Consider the following 21,376-nt stretch of genomic DNA (forward strand, 5'->3'; position numbering starts at 1 on the left):
TTCAAATTCCCAAACTCACTCTGGCTGTGGCTCACTGGGAGTGAGTTGCAAGTTGCTCTTGTCTGCTTCCTGGGGTGGCCTCTTTCTGCACTGTAGGGATTCTATATATCGGTGTTACATTGGGATCTGGGTGTCCTGGTATGTGAATCACAAAATGTGAAGGAAAATGGAATCTTTTCATTTATTGCAAGGGAATTGGAATATAAAAGTGAGGATGTTTCGCTGCAGCTGTGTCGGGTATTGGTGAGACCATATCTGGTGTAGTGAACACAGTTTTGGTCTCCTTATTGAAGAAAGGATATAATCGGGTTCGAAGCAGCAGAGGGAAGGTTCACTTGTCTGATTCCTGGGATGAAGGACTTATCTTATGGAAAGTTGGACAGACTGGCTCTATCCATCTCACAGGTTAGATGCTGAAAGGATATATCTCCTTGAAAGAGAGAGACTGGAATTAGGGTTTAAAAACTGTCAACCCTAATTCCAGCCTCTCACGAAGAGATAACCCTCACATAAGAACTACGAGCAGGAGTAGGCCACCTGGCCCCTCGAGCCTGCTCCGCCATTTAATGAGATCATGGCTGATCTTTTGTGGACTCAGCTCCACTTTCTCGCCCGAACACCATAACCTTTAATCCCTTTATTCTTCAAAAAACTATCTATCTTTATCTTAAAAACATTTAATGAAGGAGCCTCTACTGCTTCACTGGGCAAGGAATTCCATAGATTCACAACCCTTTGGGTGAAGAGGTTCCTCCTAAACTCAGTCTTAAAACTACTTCCCCTTATTTTGAGGCTATGCCCCCTAGTTCTGCTTTCACCCGCCAGTGGAAACAACCTGCCCACATCTATCCTATCTATTCCCTCACAAGAAGGAGATGAGGAGAAATTGATTTGTGAGGGTTATGAATCTTTGGAACACTCTCCTCCAGAAGGTGGTGGAGGTGGGAGGTCACTGATGTGCAAGTTAGGTGGATTGGATATGCTAAGTTGCCACTAGGTGGGGTTACAGGGATAAGATGGGGCATTGGGCCTAAATTAGGGTGCTGTTTCAGAGGACCGGTCAAACTCGATGGGCCAGATAGCCTCCTGCACATTCGGGGCTCTGCGATCGCCTCTCACTGGCTGTCATCGGATATTTTAACAATGCCCATCCTTGTTTTCAAATTGCTCCATAACTTCCTGTCTCTATAATCTTCCAGGCCTCGGCGAACTCTGCATCCTCCAATTTCAGCCTCTTGAGCATCCCAGAGAGTCTGTGTGTGACCAGCGAGGGTCAGTGTGTGTGGGACCAGCGTGGGTCAGTGTGTGTGGGACCAGCGTGGGTCAGTGTGTGTGGGACCAGCGTGGGTCAGTGTGTGGGGGACCAGCGAGGGTCAGTGTGTGGGGGACCAGCGAGGGTCAGTGTGTGTTGGACCAGCGAGGGTCAGTGTGCGGGGGGGGGACCAGGGAGGGTCAGTGTGTGGGGGACCAGGGAGGGTCAGTGTGCGGGGGGGGACCAGGGAGGGTCAGTGTGCGAGGGACCAGCGAGGGTCAGTGTGTGTTGGACCAGGGAGGGTCAGTGTGCAGGGGGGACCAGGGAGGGTCAGTGTGTGTGGGACCAGGGAGGGTCAGTGTGCGTGGGACCAGGGAGGGTCAGTGTGCGTGGGATCAGCGAGGGTCAGTGTGCGTGGGACCAGGGAGGGTCAGTGTGCGTGGGAATAGGGAGGGTCAGTGTGCGGGGGGGGACCAGGGTGGGTCAGTGTGCGTGGGACCAGGGAGGGTCAGTGTGTGGTGGACAGGGGAGGGTCAGTGTATGTGGGACCAGCGAGGGTCAGTGTGTGTTGGACCAGGGAGGGTCAGTGTGCGGGGGACCAGGGAGGGCCAGTGTGCGTGGGACCAGCGAGGGTCAGTGTGTGTGGGACCAGCGAGGGTCAGTGTGTGTGGGACCAGGGAGGGTCAGTGTGCGTTAGGGACCAGGGAGGGTCAGTGTGCGGGGGGGAGCAGGGAGGGTCAGTGTGCAGGGGGGGACCAGGGAGGGTCAGTGTGTGTGGGATCAGGGAGGGTCAGTGTGTGTGGGACCAGCGAGGGTCAGTGTGTGTGGGACCAGGGAGGGTCAGTGTGCGTGGGGCCAGGGAGGGTCAGTGTGTGTGGGACCAGGGAGGGTCAGTGTGTGTGGGACCAGGGAGGGCCAGTGTGTGTGGGACCAGCGAGGGTCAGTGTGTGGGGGACCAGCGAGGGTCAGTGTGTGGGGGACCAGCGAGGGTCTGTGTGTGTTGGACCAGCGAGGGTCAGTGTGCGGGGGGGGACCAGGGAGGGTCAGTGTGTGGGGGACCAGGGAGGGTCAGTGTGCGGGGGGGGGGACCAGGGAGGGTCAGTGTGCGAGGGACCAGCGAGGGTCAGTGTGTGTTGGACCAGGGAGGGTCAGTGTGCAGGGGGGACCAGGGAGGGTCAGTGTGTGTGGGACCAGGGAGGGTCAGTGTGTGTGGGACCAGGGAGGGTCAGTGTGCGTGGGGCCAGGGAGGGTCAGTGTGTGTGGGACCAGGGAGGGTCAGTGTGTGTGGGACCAGGGAGGGCCAGTGTGTGTGGGACCAGCGAGGGTCAGTGTGTGGGGGACCAGCGAGGGTCAGTGTGTGGGGGACCAGCGAGGGTCTGTGTGTGTTGGACCAGCGAGGGTCAGTGTGCGGGGGGGGACCAGGGAGGGTCAGTGTGTGGGGGACCAGGGAGGGTCAGTGTGCGGGGGGGGGGACCAGGGAGGGTCAGTGTGCGAGGGACCAGGGAGGGTCAGTGTGTGTGGGACCAGGGAGGGCCAGTGTGTGTGGGACCAGCGAGGGTCAGTGTGTGGGGGACCAGCGAGGGTCAGTGTGTGGGGGACCAGCGAGGGTCTGTGTGTGTTGGACCAGCGAGGGTCAGTGTGCGGGGGGGGACCAGGGAGGGTCAGTGTGTGGGGGACCAGGGAGGGTCAGTGTGCGGGGGGGGGGACCAGGGAGGGTCAGTGTGCGAGGGACCAGCGAGGGTCAGTGTGTGTTGGACCAGGGAGGGTCAGTGTGCAGGGGGGACCAGGGAGGGTCAGTGTGTGTGGGACCAGGGAGGGTCAGTGTGCGTGGGACCAGGGAGGGTCAGTGTGCGTGGGATCAGCGAGGGTCAGTGTGCGTGGGACCAGGGAGGGTCAGTGTGCGTGGGAATAGGGAGGGTCAGTGTGCGGGGGGGACCAGGGTTCAGTGTGCGTGGGACCAGGGAGGGTCAGTGTGTGTTGGACCAGGGAGGGTCAGTGTGCGGGGGACCAGGGAGGGCCAGTGTGCGTGGGACCAGCGAGGGTCAGTGTGTGTGGGACCAGCGAGGGTCAGTGTGTGTGGGACCAGGGAGGGTCAGTGTGCGTTAGGGACCAGGGAGGGTCAGTGTGCGGGGGGGAGCAGGGAGGGTCAGTGTGCAGGGGGGGACCAGGGAGGGTCAGTGTGTGTGGGATCAGGGAGGGTCAGTGTGTGTGGGACCAGCGAGGGTCAGTGTGTGTGGGACCAGGGAGGGTCAGTGTGCGTGGGGCCAGGGAGGGTCAGTGTGTGTGGGACCAGGGAGGGTCAGTGTGTGTGGGACCAGGGAGGGCCAGTGTGTGTGGGACCAGCGAGGGTCAGTGTGCGGGGGACCAGCGAGGGTCAGTGTGTGGGGGACCAGCGAGGGTCTGTGTGTGTTGGACCAGCGAGGGTCAGTGTGCGGGGGGGGACCAGGGAGGGTCAGTGTGCGGGGGGGGGGACCAGGGAGGGTCAGTGTGCGAGGGACCAGCGAGGGTCAGTGTGTGTTGGACCAGGGAGGGTCAGTGTGCAGGGGGGACCAGGGAGGGTCAGTGTGTGTGGGACCAGGGAGGGTCAGTGTGCGTGGGACCAGGGAGGGTCAGTGTGCGTGGGATCAGCGAGGGTCAGTGTGCGTGGGACCAGGGAGGGTCAGTGTGCGTGGGAATAGGGAGGGTCAGTGTGCGGGGGGGACCAGGGTTCAGTGTGCGTGGGACCAGGGAGGGTCAGTGTGTGGTGGACAGGGGAGGGTCAGTGTATGTGGGACCAGCGAGGGTCAGTGTGTGTTGGACCAGGGAGGGTCAGTGTGCCGGGGACCAGGGAGGGCCAGTGTGCGTGGGACCAGCGAGGGTCAGTGTGTGTGGGACCAGCGAGGGTCAGTGTGTGTGGGACCAGGGAGGGTCAGTGTGCGTTAGGGACCAGGGAGGGTCAGTGTGCGGGGGGGAGCAGGGAGGGTCAGTGTGCAGGGGGGGACCAGGGAGGGCCAGTGTGCGTGGGACCAGCGAGGGTCAGTGTGTGTGGGACCAGCGAGGGTCAGTGTGTGTGGGACCAGGGAGGGTCAGTGTGCGTTAGGGACCAGGGAGGGTCAGTGTGCGGGGGGGAGCAGGGAGGGTCAGTGTGCAGGGGGGGACCAGGGAGGGTCAGTGTGTGTGGGATCAGGGAGGGTCAGTGTGTGTGGGACCAGCGAGGGTCAGTGTGTGTGGGACCAGGGAGGGTCAGTGTGCGTGGGGCCAGGGAGGGTCAGTGTGTGTGGGACCAGGGAGGGTCAGTGTGTGTGGGACCAGGGAGGGTCTGTGTGTGGGACCAGGGAGGGTCAGTGTGCGGGGGTGACCAGGGAGGGTCAGTGTGTGGGGGAGGTTTTGTGTGTGTGGGACCAGCGAGGGCCAGGGTGTGTGGGACCAGGGAGGGTCAGTGTGCGTGGGACCAGGGAGGGTCAGTGTGCGTGGGACCAGGGAGGGTCAGTGTGCGGGGGCACCGGGGGGGAGCAGCGAGGGTCAGTGTGTGTGGGACCAGGGAGGGTCAGTGTGTGGGGGACCAGGGAGGGTCAGTGTGCGTGGGACCAGCGAGGGTCAGTGTGCGTGGGACCAGCGAGGGTCACTGTGCGGGGGACCAGTAAGGGAAGGCTAGCATGGTGTGGGTGGCGGTGGGGGTGAGGGGCGATCATGTAGGGCCAGCTGGAATAGTGTAAAAATACAATTGGCGACAGTGTTTAGTTTGTAGTGTAAACTCCACATGGAGCTGAGAATATTTCGCTTTTGAAATGAGTTGAGTTCTTTTCAAAGATAAATTTCTGTTTTCAGAGTTTAAAAGGACCGACAAAAGTATTTTGGTGAGCCCAGAGGGAACTTCTCGGATTGCGTTCGATCCTCAGCAGAAGCCTCATCACGGCGTGTTAAAGTCCAACTCAAGCAGCCCGGCCAGCCTCCGGACTAAGCGGTCTTCAAAGTCAGCAAGGGGACGGCCCCCAACCATGGACTTCCTCTGAGTGACCCACAGCCACCTTTCAATACATATCATTTATATTTTCAGTAAAAATTGTCTGAATAACTTAAAAGTGTGGAGACTTGGATTATGGGTTTGGACTCTTGTCTCACTCAGCTACTCTGCACTGTCAGAGGGTCAGTACTAGTAGGACGCCCCTGGCAGAGGTGGTGGCACAATAATATACACTCACCACCCTGACTTGGCAACATATCGCCATTTCTTCACTGTCACTAATCAAAATCCTGGATCCTATCCCTATCAGCACAATGGGTGTAGTTACAACAGGGACTGCAGCGGTTCAAGAAGGGAACTCACCCCCACCTACTCAAGGACAGGTAGGGTTGGGCAATCACTGCTCTGGCCTAGCTATTAAAAATTAAATAGAAATTTGGGGGGAGTTGTCCTGGAAGCCTTGAGCATCAACTCCAGACCCCGTGAAGTCTCATGGCATCAGGTTAAACAGGGGCAAGGACACCTCCTGATTACCAGATACCCAGCCCCCCCCCTCCCCCCTTCCCAACTGAGAAATCAATTACTCCTCCATGTTCAACACCACTTGGAGGGAGCACTGAGGGTGGCAAGGGCGCAGAATATTCTCTGGGTGGGGGTTTCAATGTCTATCACCAAGAGTGGCTCGTTAATACCACCACAGACCGAGCTGGCCGGGTCCTAAAGGACAGAGCTGCTAGACTGGGACTGCAGCAGGTGTGAGGGAACCAACAAGAGGGAAAAACATTCTTGACCTCATCCTCACCAGCCTGCCTGCTGTATCTGTATCTGTCCCTGACAGTATCGGCAGAAGTGACCACCGCACAGTCCTTGTGGAGACAAAGTCCCGTCTTCACATTGAGGATACCCTTCATCGTGTGTGGCACTACCACCGTGCTAAATGGGATAGACTCCGAACAGACTGAGCAACTCCAGACTGGGCATCCATAAGGAGCTGTGGGTCATCAGCAGCTCCTCAATTGTATCAACCACAATCTGTAACCTCCTGGCCCGGCGTATCCCCCACTCCCCCATTACCCCCCAGCCAGGGGATCCACCCTGGTTCAATGAAGAGCGCAGGAGAGCTTGCCGGGAGCAACATCAGGCAGACCGAAAAATCAGGTGTCAACCTGGTGAAACCACAACACAGGGCTACTTGCTGTGGATTCCACAAGAAACGGATCATAGAATCACAGAATGTACAGTGCAGAAGGAGGCCATTCAGCCCATCAAGTCTGCACCGGCCCTTGGAAAGAGCACCCTACTTTTTTAAATTTCGTGTACCCAATTCATTTTCTCCAATTAAGGGCAATTTAGCGTGGCCAATCCACCTGCCCTGCACATTTTTGGGTTGTGGGGGTGAAACCCACGCAGACACGGAGAATGTGCAAACTCCACAGTGACCCTAAGCTGGGATCGAACCTGGGACCTCAGCGCTGTGAGGCTGTAGAGCTAACCCACTGTGCCACCTTGCTGCCCCTAGAGCACCCTACTTAAGCCCATGCCTATACCCTTACCCAGTAACTCCACCTCACCTTTTTGGGCACTAAGGGCAATTTAGCATGGCCAATCCACCTAACCTGCACTTCTATGGACTGTGGGAGGAAACCGGAGCACCCGGAGGTAACCCACGCACACACGGGGAGAACGTGCAGACTCCGCACAGACAGTGACCCAGCGGGGAATCGAACCTGGGACCCTGGAGCTGTGAAGCAATTGTGCTAACCACTATGCGACCGTGCTGCCCTAGATCTAAGCTCTGCAGTCCTGCCACATCCAGCTGTGAATGGTAGTGGACAATTAAACAACTCACTGGAGGAGGAGGCTTCACAAATATCCCCATCCTCAATGATGGAGGAGCCCAGCATCTGTGCGAAAGACAAGGCTGAAGCATTCGCAACAATCTTCAGCCAGAAGTGCCGAGTGGATGATCCGTCTCGGTCTCCTCCGGAGGTCCCAGCATCACAGATTCAGTCTTCAGCCAATACGATTCACCCCATGGACATCAAGAAATGGCTGACAGTGCTGGTTACTAAGTGTCCGCTCTCTCTGATGCTGACTTTTGTCATTATTTCTCAGCATTTAAACTCTCCACTGTAATTATTTTCAGATTACCAGGTTGGATTTCAGCAAATCCCTTTAATTATACCTTGGAATCTCCGCCATGATTGAATGGCGGAGCAGACTCGATGGGCCAAGTGGCCTAATTCTGCTCCGATGTCTTATGGTTTTATGGAATCCCTGCCCAAATTCCACTTACCTTACTTAACTTTGCCTCCTCACACAAATCCCAGATCGTACGAGTGCTTACTGCTATTCTCCAGTTAGCTGCACCAATTTACTTGCACTTTGTCCCATGTCTGATGCTATCTGATTCCTTTATTCCTTTTAATCCTGCTGTAGCAATACTTCAGCCTTTTTTGGTTCCTTCTCCAATAATTACATCTCTTTGTGCTGAACTTTTTGGTGACCACTTCCAGTTTTGTAAATAAAGACAAGTGCTGGACCGCTCTACAGACCCAGCAGCATCTGTGGAGTGAGTTACCATTTTGAGTCCAATATGACTCCCTCTTCAGAACCCAAAGTTAGTTCCAAAGAAGTCACATTGAAGACTGAAACATTAGCAGCTGGGTCTATGGAGTTGCTCCAGCACTTTGCTTTTATTTCACATTTCCAGCATCTGCTGTATTTAACTTTTAGTCCAGTTTTGTACAAGGCTTGATACTTCCTGAATACTCACTTTTTGAATTTGGGAGCTGGAAATTGAGAGATTTTCGACAGAGGAATTCGAGCTAGCTCGAGCATTTTGAGACTAAAAGGATTTCTTGTCATTTCAGAAAGTCCTCCCTTAAATGCCAAAGTAGTTACGTCAAATGAAAACTTTTGTTTTTGAAATACAGGGTCAGTGTGCACTATCTAATTGTCACTGATTCAGGCTGATGCTTCTGACATGTGCAAAACAAGTGACGACCAATCTCAAACCCAATAAGAATGTAAGCTTATTCCGCTTAATCAGCGTTCATGTAACCCAAGGGCACAGCTATTTCCGTCTTGTTTTTTAAAACATTTCAATTTTCTCCCTAAATAATATACAAATCTCTGTCTTTCCTCCCCCTGAATTCCACCTGTTTCAAATTGAGTCATTGACCAAGAAACTGATTTCAATATGGCTCCACGAGGGTGTCCCATGGCTACTGAGCCAGTGGTTTTTTTGGGGGGGGGGGGGGGTTGTATCCCGTTGGGCATCCAGTTCAGATTAGTTCACCTTGTCTTACAACACCAATAGGAGACACTTGCGTCTAAATGCAAAATATTGACATTCATGAACACCGTTCATGACGAGATGGTGCGGATGTGTTTTAAATAGGCAATAAACACTGAGGAAGTAATTGAAATGTGAGCAAGCCAGAGTATAGGTTACATTTTAAAGAGGTGATTCTTTTGCCTCCTTGATGCAGTGTTAAATCGCGAAATCTACCCATTTCAATATATACCCATTTAACACAGAGATGAGAAATGTCTTTGACTGTGGGTTTAGAGTCTCTGGAATCCCCTCAAAAGACAATGGAAGCATAGTGTTTGAATAGTTATCCGGCAGAACTGAATAGATCTTTGATGAACAAGGGGGTGGAAGGTTATTGGGGGCTAGGTGGGAATGTGGGGTGGGGTTACAAACAGATCGGCCATGATCTGGCAGAGCAGATGTGATGGGCGAAATGCCCCACTCCTAATTCGTCTGTTCATATGAAACTGGGCAGAGGGCTGCATATTGATGACATAGACTCTGGGATCAAAGAGGGTTATACTCAAGTGTTGATAAGTATTGTGTGTCCAGCACACTTGCATAATCGCTGGCAAAGTAAAAATATACTGGCTGCATTCCCTAAAGGGCTGCCCCAAAAGCAAGAAAGCCTTTTCTTTGGGGGTAGAAGAATCTGAATTTATATCTGTTGTTGAAAAGGGCTATGAACCTACATCTGCCTCGCCAGTCAGATCTGAATCTGTCTGTGGGATGACCGTGATCCACATCAGTAGATGGTTTGTATGAAGAGTGTTCACTTGAATTGGCCTTTAACTGGCTTACCTGCAAATCTAACATTGAACAAAGTGCTATCGACTAAACTGAAGCATTGTTATAAGATTTGTATGTAAAATCAGTTCTACTTTCTGAAGGAAACATGTTATGATTTGTACTTCCAGTACATGAATATTTTCCCTCCTAGACAACTCAAATCAGACAGCTGAGAGGGTGAGGAAACTGATAAGAGCCGGGTGACAAGGCTAAGACACATTGCAGAAGCATTGGCAATAGATTACAGAACCAGATAGTTTGGAACATCTGAAAACATATGTCATTTTGATCCTGGTGAGGAAACAGTTCCTTCGAAGAAACTCACAACAAAAGCTGATTTTATTGTAAACGAAATGAGTTGGCAGTTTTATCCATGTATTCATCACTTCAAATTCCCAAACTCATTGGACTTTTGGAAGTAAATGAGTCGTGTTCTTTGGGTTATCACCGATCCTTGGATTGGTTGATTTTATCATGGAATCTCTGAATTGTGAAGTAGGTGACTTTTTCTTCTCATTTTGTTTCTGCATCTTGCGATACGAATATATTAGTTAATTATTCATTTGTTGTTCAGGTTTTTGATAAATGCTCATCAAAACAAACAGTAGGACTGTAATTCCACCCCCTTTCCCATCGATTGTTACTGATCACACAGTGACCATTGATGTGTTTCCCCAACCCACTGGTTAATGTATCCCCAGCTGCCCACCCAACGTACAGCTTCAGACCCCGAAGACAATGCAGTAACATCACTCCTACTCAAGTCAAATCCCACCTGCAAAATACGTTTTGTGCAAATTCAACCAGCAGTATAAGTAGATTATTTCTCTGGACAGGGCAATAACCCGGTTCATGCTGCAGTTCATGAAATCCTCAGCCGCTTAGACAATGTTCAAGTCTTAAATAACGATCTACATCTAGTAATTCTGAAATTCACTGTCGTTCCTAATGGAGTGTTCGTCAGGAACCCTTGACGAAACGCGGGATGAAGTGTGTGCTGGGGTGGTGAAGACGTGCTTTGTTTCCGTTTTTAGCCCCTCCTCGTTTGGTTAATGCCACATAGAGTTGAGGATGTATGTGTGATGAATAAGTGGTGTAATGATTCTCCTCCATCTGCTCCTTGAAGAGACAGTCTGCTGTGAAGGTTTCCTGCACACAAACAGAACAGGTTTACCCTCCGTGTGAACTCCACATTAACAGCTTCACGTAAACAAGTTGTCTGGATTCCTACAATTTTCCCATGGCCGACGAGTTTATATCACTCAACCAATCAGCCCAGCATCCATTTCTAAGGTTGAGTGATATAAACTCGTCTGTACTCCATTCTCAGCCAGGCCCATGGGAGAACAATGATTCTAGATGGAGAAAAATACCAACCAGGTGTGGAAAGAGTTAGTAACATCAGAAACTGTACATCAGTGACTTAGATGAGAGGAGTAAAGGCATGGCAGCTAAAGTGAGCTTAATGCACAGGCAGTGGGAGGGAACACAGCCTGAGTGAGTGTTGGAACCAGGAATTTGGTGCAGCGGGGAAAGTGGCACTTTTTGCCTTTTTCTTTGGTTTCTAACTTCTTTAGTTGCTTGCTGCAACAGTAGAGGTGACAAGGGGGATATCTAATTGATAAGTAGTGGGTAAGGTCGTGTAAGTATTTACTATTTTTATCGCTTGTAGTTTGTAAAGTCTTTTTGTGGTTTATAGTTTGTTCGGGTTATATTCTGTAGCAACGGGGACCAGGAAAGTAGGGCCCTCGTGTAATTTGATATCTGAAATCAAGCATATTCTAAAGGTTTAATTTAAAGAGTAAGTTATGGCAAGGGAGCCCAAAAGCCATGGTTTGCTCCTCCTGCTTGAGGTGGGAAGCCGGGAACATTTCCAGTGGCTGGGACCAGGAGGTGGCTCCAGCTACAGCTCCTGGAAGCCCGGGTTTCGGAGCTGGAGCGGCAGCTGAGGATACTGTCCGCAAAGTGGACAGTATCGTGGATAGCACGTATAGAGAGGTGGTCACACCGCAGGCTCAGACTTGACAGGCAGGAAGGGATAATCCAGGGAACTACAGGCCGGTGAGCCTTACTTCAGTGGTAGGGAAATTACTGGAGAGAATTCTTCGAGACAGGATCTACTCCCATTTGGAAGCAAATGGACGTATTAGTGAGAGGCAGCATGGTTTTGTGAAGGGGAGGTCGTGTCTCACTAACTTGACAGAGTTTATCGAGGAGGTCACAAAGATGATTGATGCAGGTAGGGCAGTGGATGTTGTCTATATGGACTTCAGTAAGGCCTTTGACGTGGTCCCTCATGGTAGACTAGTACAAAAGGTGAAGTCACACGGGATCAGGGGTGAGCTGGCAAGGTGGATACAGAACTGGGTAGGTCATAGAAGGCAGAGAGTAGCAATGGAAGGATGCTTTTCTAATTGGAGGGCTGTGACCAGTGGTGTTCTGCAGGGATCAGTGCTGGGATCTTTGCCGTTTGTAGTATATATAAATGATTTGGAGGAAAATGTAACTGGTCTGATTAGTAAGTTTGCAGATGACACAAAGGTTGGTGGAATTGCAGATAGCGATGAGGACTGTCAGAGGATACAGCAGGATTTAGATTGTTTGGAGACTTGGGCGGAGAGATGGCAAATGGAGTTTAATCCGGACAAATGTGAGGTAATGCATTTTGGAAGGTCTAATGCAGGTAGGGAATACACAGTGAATGGTAGAACCCTCAAGAGTATTGAAAGTCAGAGAGATCTAGGAGTGCAGGTCCACATGTCACTGAAAGGGGCAACACAGGTGGAGAAGGTAGTCAAGAAGGCATACGGCATGCTTGCCTTCATTGGCCAGGGCATTGAGTATAAGAATTGGCAAGTCATGTTGCAGCTGTATAGAACCTTAGTTAGGCCACACTTGGAGTATAGTGTTCAATTCTGGTCGCCACACTACCAGAAGGATGTGGAGGCTTTAGAGAGGGTGCAGAAGAGATTTACCAGAATGTTGCCTGGTATGGAGGGCATTAGCTATGAGGAGTGGTTGAATAAACTCGGTTTGTTCTCATTGGAACGAAGGAGGTTGAGGGGCGACCTGATAGAGGTCTACAGAATTATGAGGGGCATAGACAGAGTGGATAGTCAGAGGCTTTTCCCCGGGGTAGAGGGGTCAATTACTAGGGGGCATAGGTTTAAGGTGAGAGGGGCAAGGTTTAGAGTAGATGTACGAGGCAAGTTTTTTACGCAGAGGGTAGCGGGTGCCTGGAACTCGCTACCGGAGGAGGTGGTGGAAGCAGGGTAGATGGTGACATTTAAGGGGCATCTTGACAAATACATGAATAGGATGGGAATAGAGGGATACGGACCCAGGAAGTGTAGAAGATTGTAGTTTAGTCGGGCAGCATGGTCGGCACGGGTTTGGAGGGCCGAAGGGCCTGTTCCTGTGCTGTACATTTATTTATTTGTTCTTTGAATGGTGACCACTGGGTAGAGCAAGAGGACTGGACAGACGGTGCAGGAATTTCCTGTGGCCATTCCCTGCAAAACAGATATACCGTTTTGGATACGGTTGGGGGGGGGGGGGGGGGGGGTGACCACTTGGGGGAAAGCAGCAGCAGCCAAACTTGTGGCACCATGGTTGGTTCTGCTGCAGAGGGGAGGAGTAGAAAGTGTGGGAATGCAATAGTTATAGGGGATTCAATTGTAAGAGGAATAGACAGGCGTTTCTGTGGCCGCAAGCGAGACTCCAGGATGGTATGTTGCCTCCTGGTGCTAGGGTCAAGATGTCTCTGAGCGGTTACAGGATATTCTGGAGAGGGAAGGTGAACAGTGGTTGTGGTACACATCTGTACAAAATGCATTGGTTAAAAAAAAAGTGTTGAGGTCCTAAAAACAGAATTTTGGCAGTAACGAAGAAAGTTGAGAAGTCAGACCACAAAGGTAGTGATCTCAGGATTACTGCCGGTGCCGTGCGTTAGTCAGAGTAGAAATAGCAGAATATATCAGATGGAAACGTGGCTGAAGAGATGGTGTCATGGGGAGGGTTTCAGGTTCCTGGGGCATTGGAACTGGTTCTGGGGAGGTGAGACCTGTACAAACTGGACAGGTTACACCTGGGCTGATGTCCTAGGGGGAGTATTTCCCAGAGTGGCTGGGGAGAGTTTAATCTAAAAAGGCAGGGGGCTGGGAACCTATGAAAGGAGTCAGAGGAGGAAGAAACAAGGACAAGGGCAAAAGACTGAAAGGGGAATAAGAAAAGTGATAGGCAGAGAAACCCTGGGCCAGGTTCAAACAGGGTCACAGTGAAAAATTGTGGGAAATGGATAAGTAATGTTAAAAAGACTAGCTTAAAGTCTTTGTTCCTTAATGCACGCAGCATTCGCAATAAAGTGGTTATCTTAATTGTGCAAATACATGTAAATGGTATGATATAATCGGGATTACAGAAACATGGCTGCAGGGTGACCAGGGCTGGGAACTGAACATCCCGGGGTATTCAGTATGTAGGAAGGACAGACAAAAAGGAAAAGGCGATGGTGTGGCCCTGCGGGTTACAGAGGAAATTAACACAATAGTGAGGATGGATATTAGCTCCGACAATGTGGAATCTGGATGGGCAGAGCTGAGAAATATCAAGGGGGATAAAATATTAGTTGTCGTATATAAGACCATTAGGCATAAAAGCAGAATTAGGCCACTCGGCCCATCGAGTCTCCTCCGCCATTCAATCATGGCTGATATTTTCTCATCCCCATTCTCCTGCCTTCTCCTCATAGCCCCTGATCCCCTTATTAATCAGGAACCTATCTATCTCTGTCTTAAAGACACTCAGTGATTTGGCCTCCACAGCCTTCTGCAGCAAAGAATTCCACAGATTCACCACCCTCTGGCTGAAGAAATACCTCCTCATCCTACAAGTCAAAACATCCTCTCCACGTCCACTCTATCCAGGCCTCGCAATATCCTGTAAGTTTCAATAAAATCCCCCCTTATCCTTCTAAACTCCCAACGAGTACAGACCCAGAGTCCTCAACCGTTCCTCATACGACAAGTTCTTCATTCCAGGGATCATTCTTGTGAACCTCCTTTGGACCCTTTCCAAGGCCAGCACATCCTTCCTTAGATACGGGGCCCAAAACTGCGCACAATACTCCAAATGGGGTCTGACCAGAGCTTTATACAGCCTCAGAAGTACATCCCTGGTCTTGTATTCTGGCCCTCTCGACATGAATGCTAACATTGCATTTGCCTTCTTAACTGCCGACTGAACCTGCACATTAACATAAAGAGAATCGTGAACAAGGATTCCCAAGTCCCTTTGTGCTTCTGCTTTCCGAAGCATTTCCCCATTTAGAAAATAATCTATGCCTAGATTCCTCCTTCCAAGGTGCATAACCTCACACTTTTCCACATTGTATTCCATCTGCCACTTCATTGCCCACTCTCCGAGCTTGTCCAAATCCTTCTGCAGCCCCCTTGCTTCCTCTATACTACCTGTCCCTCTACAGATCTTTGTATCATCAGCAAACTTAGCAACAGTGCCTTCAGTTCCTTCTTCCAGATCATTAATGGATATTGTGAAAAGTTGTGGTCCCAGCACAGACCCCTGAGGCACACCACTAGTCACCAGCTGCCATCCTGAAAAAGACCCCTTTATCCCCACTCTCTGCGTTCTGCCAGTCAGCCAATCCTCTATCCATGCCAGGATCTTACCCTTAACACCATGAGCTCTTAACTTATTTAACAGTCTCCTATGCGGCACCTTGTCAAAGGCCTTCTGGAAATCTAAATAAATCACGTCCACTGGTTCTCCTTTGTCTAACGTCCTTGTTACCTCCTCAAAGGACTCTAACAGATTTGTCAGACATGACCTCCCTTTGACGAAGCCGTGCTGACTCAGTCTTATTTTACCGTGCACTTCCAAGTGCTTCGCGATCTCATCTTTAATAACCGACGCTAAAATCTTACCAATGACTGAAGTCAGGCTAACCGGCCTATAATTTCCCCTCTTCTGCCTCCCTCCCTTCTTAAACAGGGGTGTTACATTAGCCGCTTTCCAGTCCTCTGGGACCCTTCCTGCCTCCAGTGATTCCTGAAAGATCATCACTAATGCCTCCACAATTTCCTCAGCTATCTCTATATATAGACCACCAAACTGTAGTGGTGATGTTGAGAATGGCATGAAACAGGAAATTAGAGATGCATGTGATAAAGGAACATCTAATTATGGGTGATTTTAATCTGCATATAATAATATTCTTTATTAGTGTCACAAGCAGGCTTACATTAACACTGCAATGAAGTTACTGTGAAAAGCCCCTCGTTGCCACATTCCGCCGCCTGTTCGAGTACACAGGGAGAATTCAGAATGTCCAATTCACCAACGTCTTTCGGGACTCGTGGGAGGAAACCGGAGCACCCGGAGGAAACCCACGCACACACGGGGAGAACGTGCAGACTCCGCACAGAGAGTGACCCAAGCCGGAATCGAACCTGGGGCCCTGGCGCTATGAAGCAACAGTGCTAACCACTGTGCTACCGTGCCCTATGTAGGTTGGGCAAATCAAATTAGCCACAATACCGTAGAGGAGGAATTCCTGGAGTGTGTACGAGATGGTTTTCTGGACCAATAGGTTGAGGAACCAACTAGAGAGCAGGCCACCTTAGACTGGGTACTGTGTAATGAGAAGGGAGTCATTGCCAATCTGGCTATGCGAGACCCCTTGGGGATGAGCAACCATAAATTGACAGAATTTTTCATCAAGCTAGAGAGTGATGTAGTTGATTGAGACTGGGGTCTTGAAAAGAAAACTACAGGGGCTGTTTAGCACAGGGCTAAATTGCTGGCTTTGAAAGCAGGCCAGCAGCACGGTTCAATTCCTGTACCAGCCTCCCCGAACAGGCGCTGGAATGTGGTGACTAGGGGCTTTTCACAGTAACTTCATTTGAAGCCTACTTGTGACAATAAGCGATTTTCATTTCATTTCATCATTATAAAATAAATAAATAATCTTTATTGTCACAAGTAGGCTTATGTTAACACTGAAATGAAGTTACTGTGAAAAGCCCCCAGTCGCCACATTCCGGCGCCTGTTCGGGGAGGCTGGTACGGGAATTGAACCCGCGCTGCTGGCATTGTTCTGCATTACAAGCCAGCTGTTTAGCCCACTGTGCTAAACCAGCCCCTGACATTCTCCCCATGTCTGCGTGGGTTTCACCCCCACAACACAAAGATGTGCAGGGCAGGGGGATTGGCCACGCTAAATTGCCCCTTATTTGGAAAAAAAGTAATTGGGTACTTTAAAAAAAATATTTTTTATTCTCCTTTTTCACATTTTCTCCCAGATTTACACCCACCAACAATAAACAATAATCAGTAACAAATATGTCAATCCCCATATCAATAACAACGATCCCATCCTCCCACCATACCCCAAACATGAGCCCGCATGTTCACATAAGCAAATGACAAAAAGGAATCACGGATCACCCATAGTCACCATTAACACACACAGTCCCCCCAACCCTCTCACACCCCACCCAACTAATGTTCGATGTTATCCAGTTCTTGAAAGTGCCTAATGAATAATGGCCATGAATTGTAGAACCCCTCCATCCTTCCCCTCAGTTCAAACTTAACCTTCTCAAGAGTCAGGAATTCCAACAGGTCTCCCCGCCATGCCAGGGCACAGGGTGCAGAGGCTGCTCTCCATCCCATCAGGATCCGCCTTCGGGCGATCAACGAGACGAAGGCTACAACATCTGCCTCCGCACCCGTTTCCAACCCTGGCTGGTCTGATATCCCGAATATGGCCTTCCGAGGGCCCGGGTCCAGTTTCATGTGCACCACTTTCAGTAATCCTCCTGCTTTGGGCAGGACCAAAACAGATGAACGTGATTAGCGGGGGCCCCCCCCGCAACGTTCACACACATCTTCTACTCCTTTAAAGAATCGGCTCATCCTCGCCCTCATGAGGTGTGCTCTGTGTGGTAGTCTGTATTAGGGGCATTACGGTACCTAGGTTGAGGCTGTAAGATCATTGGTGTGGGAGGTACCTGAGACAGGAAGATCATTGGTGAAGCCTGCCTGCTGGTTCCGCCCAGTAAGGCGGAGTATAAGAGTCTGTGTCTCCCTAGCAGCTGCATTCTGTCCCTGCGCTGCTGGGGAAACATCTAGTTCAATAAAGCCTTCAATTGTCATCCAATCTCGCTTCTGGAGTCATTGATCGAGCATCAATTTATTGTACTAGATTTTAAAGGATGGAGCTCCGAATCAAGCCGGAGTGTCTGGCAACTCAGCCCCCACGCGGCAAACTCAGCGGCAACCTTCAAACACTGGCTGGCGTGCTTCAACGGGTACCTCAGGATGGCCGCGACTGCACCCACGGAGGACCAGAAATTGCAAGTTTCCCACTTGAGGGTGAGTCCAGAGATCTACACCCTCATCGCGGATGCGGATGATTTCGAGGCCGCAATGACCCTGCTGAAAGGACACTATATTCGCCCAGTAAACCAGGTTTACGCCCAACATCTGCTCGTGACGAGGTGACAAATCCCCAGGGAATCGCTGGAGGAATTCTACCGTGCGCTCCTGGTGTTAGTCAGGAACTGTGACTGCCCGCAAGTTTCAGCCAGCGACCACACAGAACCTTTGATCCGGGACGCATTCGTTGCAGGTATGCTGTCCACCCAAATCCGCCAGCGGCTGTTTGAAAAAGAGACACTAGGCCTCAAGCAACAAAGAACCAAAGAAATGTTCAGCACAGGAACAGGCCCTTCGGCCCTCCAAACCCGTGCCATCCATGCTGCCCGACTAAACTACAATCTTCTACACTTCCTGAATCCGTATCCTTCTATGTCCATCCTATTCATGTATTTGTCAAGATGCCCCTTGTCATGTGAGAGTACCTTTAAGACATGGATGTTTAAGCAATGTACCTTTAAGAAACCAGTGATGTCAGAGAGTGGGTGGAGCTGTGGTCAGTTCAGCCATTTTGAAGTTTCAGTTTTAAAAAGTGCCAGGTTGGTTTTGCTGAGAGCAGTTTAAAAGTGTCTGGCTGTTTTGCTGTGAGCTGATTAAAAGGAGAGAGCCAGTTTGAGACAGTAGCTTGGGTGTGTCTGTGTTTCCAGAGAGCTGCAGGAAGAAAGCAAGGTGCTGGAGCTGAAGTCAACCAAGCTGATATATCTCTGCCACCCAACAGAAAATATATATTAACTGTGACCTGGTGTGTTACTGTTTTGAAGGTTTGAAGCCTTTTGGATGTTTGAAGGAACATTTTGAGGGATTATTTAGTGTTGTATTATTTTCAGGGTTATCTTTGAAGTAAGGGGTGTTGAGGGATCCAATGTTTATTTAAAAGGTTAAGTTGAGTTCATAGAATAAACATTGTTTTGTGTTTAAAAACCACGTGTCCATAATTGTAATCCCACACCTAGGGAACAAGCCGTGTGCTCGGAAAAGCAACAAATCCATTAAAGGGGGAGGTTGGTTGAACTCCATGATACATTTTGGGGTTCTGAAAACGCCTCACCCATAACACCCTTAAATGTCCCTATCGTCCCTGCTTCCACCACCTCCTCTGGCAGCGAGTTCCAGGCACCCACTACCCTCTATGTAAAAAAACTTGCCTCGTACATCTCCTCTAAGCCTTGCCCCTCGCACCTTAAACCTATGCCCACTAGTAATTGGCCCCTCTACCCTGGGGAAAAGCCTCTGACTATTCACTCTGTCTGTGCCCCTCATAATTTTGTAGACCTCTATCAGGTCGCCCCTCAACCTCCTTCGTTCCAGTGAGAACAAACCGAGTTTATTCAACCGCTCCTCATAGCTAATGCCCTCCATACCAGGCAACATCCTGGTAAATCTCTTCTGCACCCTCTCCAAAGCCTCCACATCCTTCTGGTAGTGTGGCGACCAGAATTGAACACTATACTCCAAGTGTGGCCTAACTAAGGTTCTCTACAGCTGCAACATGACTTGCCAATTCTTATACTCAATGCCCCGGCCAATGAAGGCAAGCATGCCGTATTCCTTCTTGACTACCTTCTCCACCTGTGTTGCCCCTTTCAGTGACCTGTGGACCTGTACACCCAGATCTCTCTGACTTTCAATGCTCTTGAGGGTTCTACCATTCACTGTATATTCCCTACCTGCATTAGACCTTCCAAAATGCATTACCTCACATTTGTCCGGATTAAACTCCATCTACCATCTCTCCGCCCAAGTCTCCAAACAATCTAAATCCTGCTGTATCCTCTGACAGTCCTCATCGCTATCCGCAATTCCACCAACTTTTGTGTCGTCTGCAAACTTTCTAATCAGACCAGTTACATTTTCCTCCAAATCATTTATGTATACTACGAACATCAAAGGTCCCAGCACTGATCCCTGTGGAACACCACTGGTCACAGCCCTCCAATTAGAAAAGCATCCTTCTATTGCTACTCTCTGCCTTCTATGACCTAGCCAGTTCTGTATCCACCTTGCCAGCTCACCCCTGATCCTGTGTGACTTCACCTTTTGTACCAGTCTACCATGAGGGACCTAGTCAAAGGCCTTACTGAAGTCCATATAGACAACATTCACTGCCCCACCTGCATCAATCATCTTTGTGACTTCCTCGAAAAACTCTATCAAGTTAGTGAGATACGACCTCCCCTTCACAAAACCATGCTGCCTCTCACTAATACGTCCATTTGCTTCCAAATGGGAGTAGATCCTGTCTCGAAGAATTCTCTCCAGTAATTTCCCTACCACTGACGTAAGGCTCACCGGCCTATAGTTCCCTGGATTATCCTTGCTACCCTTCTTAAACAGGGGAACAACATTGGCTATTCTCCAGTCTTCCGGGACATCCCCTGAAGACAGCGAGGATCCAAAGATTTCTGTCAAGGCCTCAGCAATTTCCTCTTGAGCCTACTTCAGTATTCTGGGGTAGATCCCATCAGGCCCTGGGGACTTATCTACCTTAATATTTTTCATGACGCCCAACACCCCGTCTTTTTGGATCTCAATGTGACCCAGGCTATCTACACACCCTTCTCCAGACTCAACATTCGCCAATTCCTTCTCTTTGGTGAATACTGATGCAAAGTATTAATTTAGTACCTCGCCCATTTCCTCTGGCTCCACACATAGATTCCCTTGCCTATCCTTCAGTGGGCCAACCCTTTCCCTGGCTACCATCTTGCTTTTTATGTACGTGTAAAAAGCCTTGGGATTTTCCTTAACCCTATTTGCTAATGACTTTTCGTGACCCCTTCTAGCCCTCCTGACTCCTTGCTTAAGTTCCTTCCTACTTTCCTTATATTCCACGCAGGCTTCGTCTGTTCCCAGCCTTTTAGCCCTGACAAATGCCACCTTTTTCTTTTTGACGATGCCTACAATATCTCTCGTTATCCAAGGTTCCCGAAAATTGCCGTATTTATCCTTCTTCCTCACCGGCCCTTGCTAGCTCCCTGGATGTGGTCTCCTGAAACGCCCGCGCTTACGTACCCGACCGTGCGGCGGCCCCTTGGGCAGCGTGGAACCCCCCCGCGGCCGACTCCGATGCATCCCCCATTCCTCCACAAGCTTGTGCTGCGCGACTTCCAGGCAACCCCGGGGGGCCCCGCTGCTATTTTTCCGGGCAAGCCAAGCACCCCCTGCAGCGCTGCCCGGCCCGCTCCTCCACCTGCAAAGGGTGCGGCAAAAAGGGCCATTTCATGGCGGTATGCCAGGCCCGGGCAGTCGCCGCGGTCTCCGGGGACAAACCGGGACCGCCACCCCAACCCTCTCCACGAGCCACGTGCGGCCAGCAGGCGCCGCCATCTTCCTGTTCCAGAGCCACGTGCGGGCCCCGGGCGCCGCTATCTTGTTCCCAGGGACCACGTGCGACGGATGGGTGCCGCTATCTTGGCTGGAGTCTCAGGACCCCGGTTCGGATGACCACACACCGCCCGAGGAAAACCTCCAACTTCTGCCACGACTTGCCTCGATGACCCTGGACCAGTCTCGGCCCCGGACGCTTTCGGCTGCGACGACGACCGTGCTCATCAATGGGCACGAAACACCCTGCCTGATCGACTCTGGGAGCCCAGAGAGCTTCATACACCCCAAC

General features: G+C 50.6%; 2 protein-coding genes across 2 annotated transcripts in view; one reads left to right on the forward strand and one right to left on the reverse strand.

Annotated features, from left to right (window-relative positions):
* The window catches only part of LOC140427611 (ribosomal RNA processing protein 1 homolog B-like), a 63,695-nt gene extending 58,382 nt beyond the window's left edge, over positions 1 to 5,313 (forward strand). Inside the window, exon 15 of the mRNA XM_072513019.1 lies at positions 5,060 to 5,313. Within this exon, the coding sequence (XP_072369120.1) occupies positions 5,060 to 5,244 (185 nt within the window). The 3' untranslated portion in view covers positions 5,245 to 5,313. The remainder of the gene's footprint in view (positions 1 to 5,059) is intronic.
* The window catches only part of LOC140427619 (ribosomal RNA processing protein 1 homolog B-like), a 944,136-nt gene that overhangs the window by 129,674 nt on the left and 793,086 nt on the right, over positions 1 to 21,376 (reverse strand). The window lies entirely within an intron of this gene.

The sequence above is a fragment of the Scyliorhinus torazame genome, chromosome 8 (assembly GCF_047496885.1).
Source record: "Scyliorhinus torazame isolate Kashiwa2021f chromosome 8, sScyTor2.1, whole genome shotgun sequence".
Lineage (NCBI taxonomy): Eukaryota > Metazoa > Chordata > Chondrichthyes > Carcharhiniformes > Scyliorhinidae > Scyliorhinus > Scyliorhinus torazame.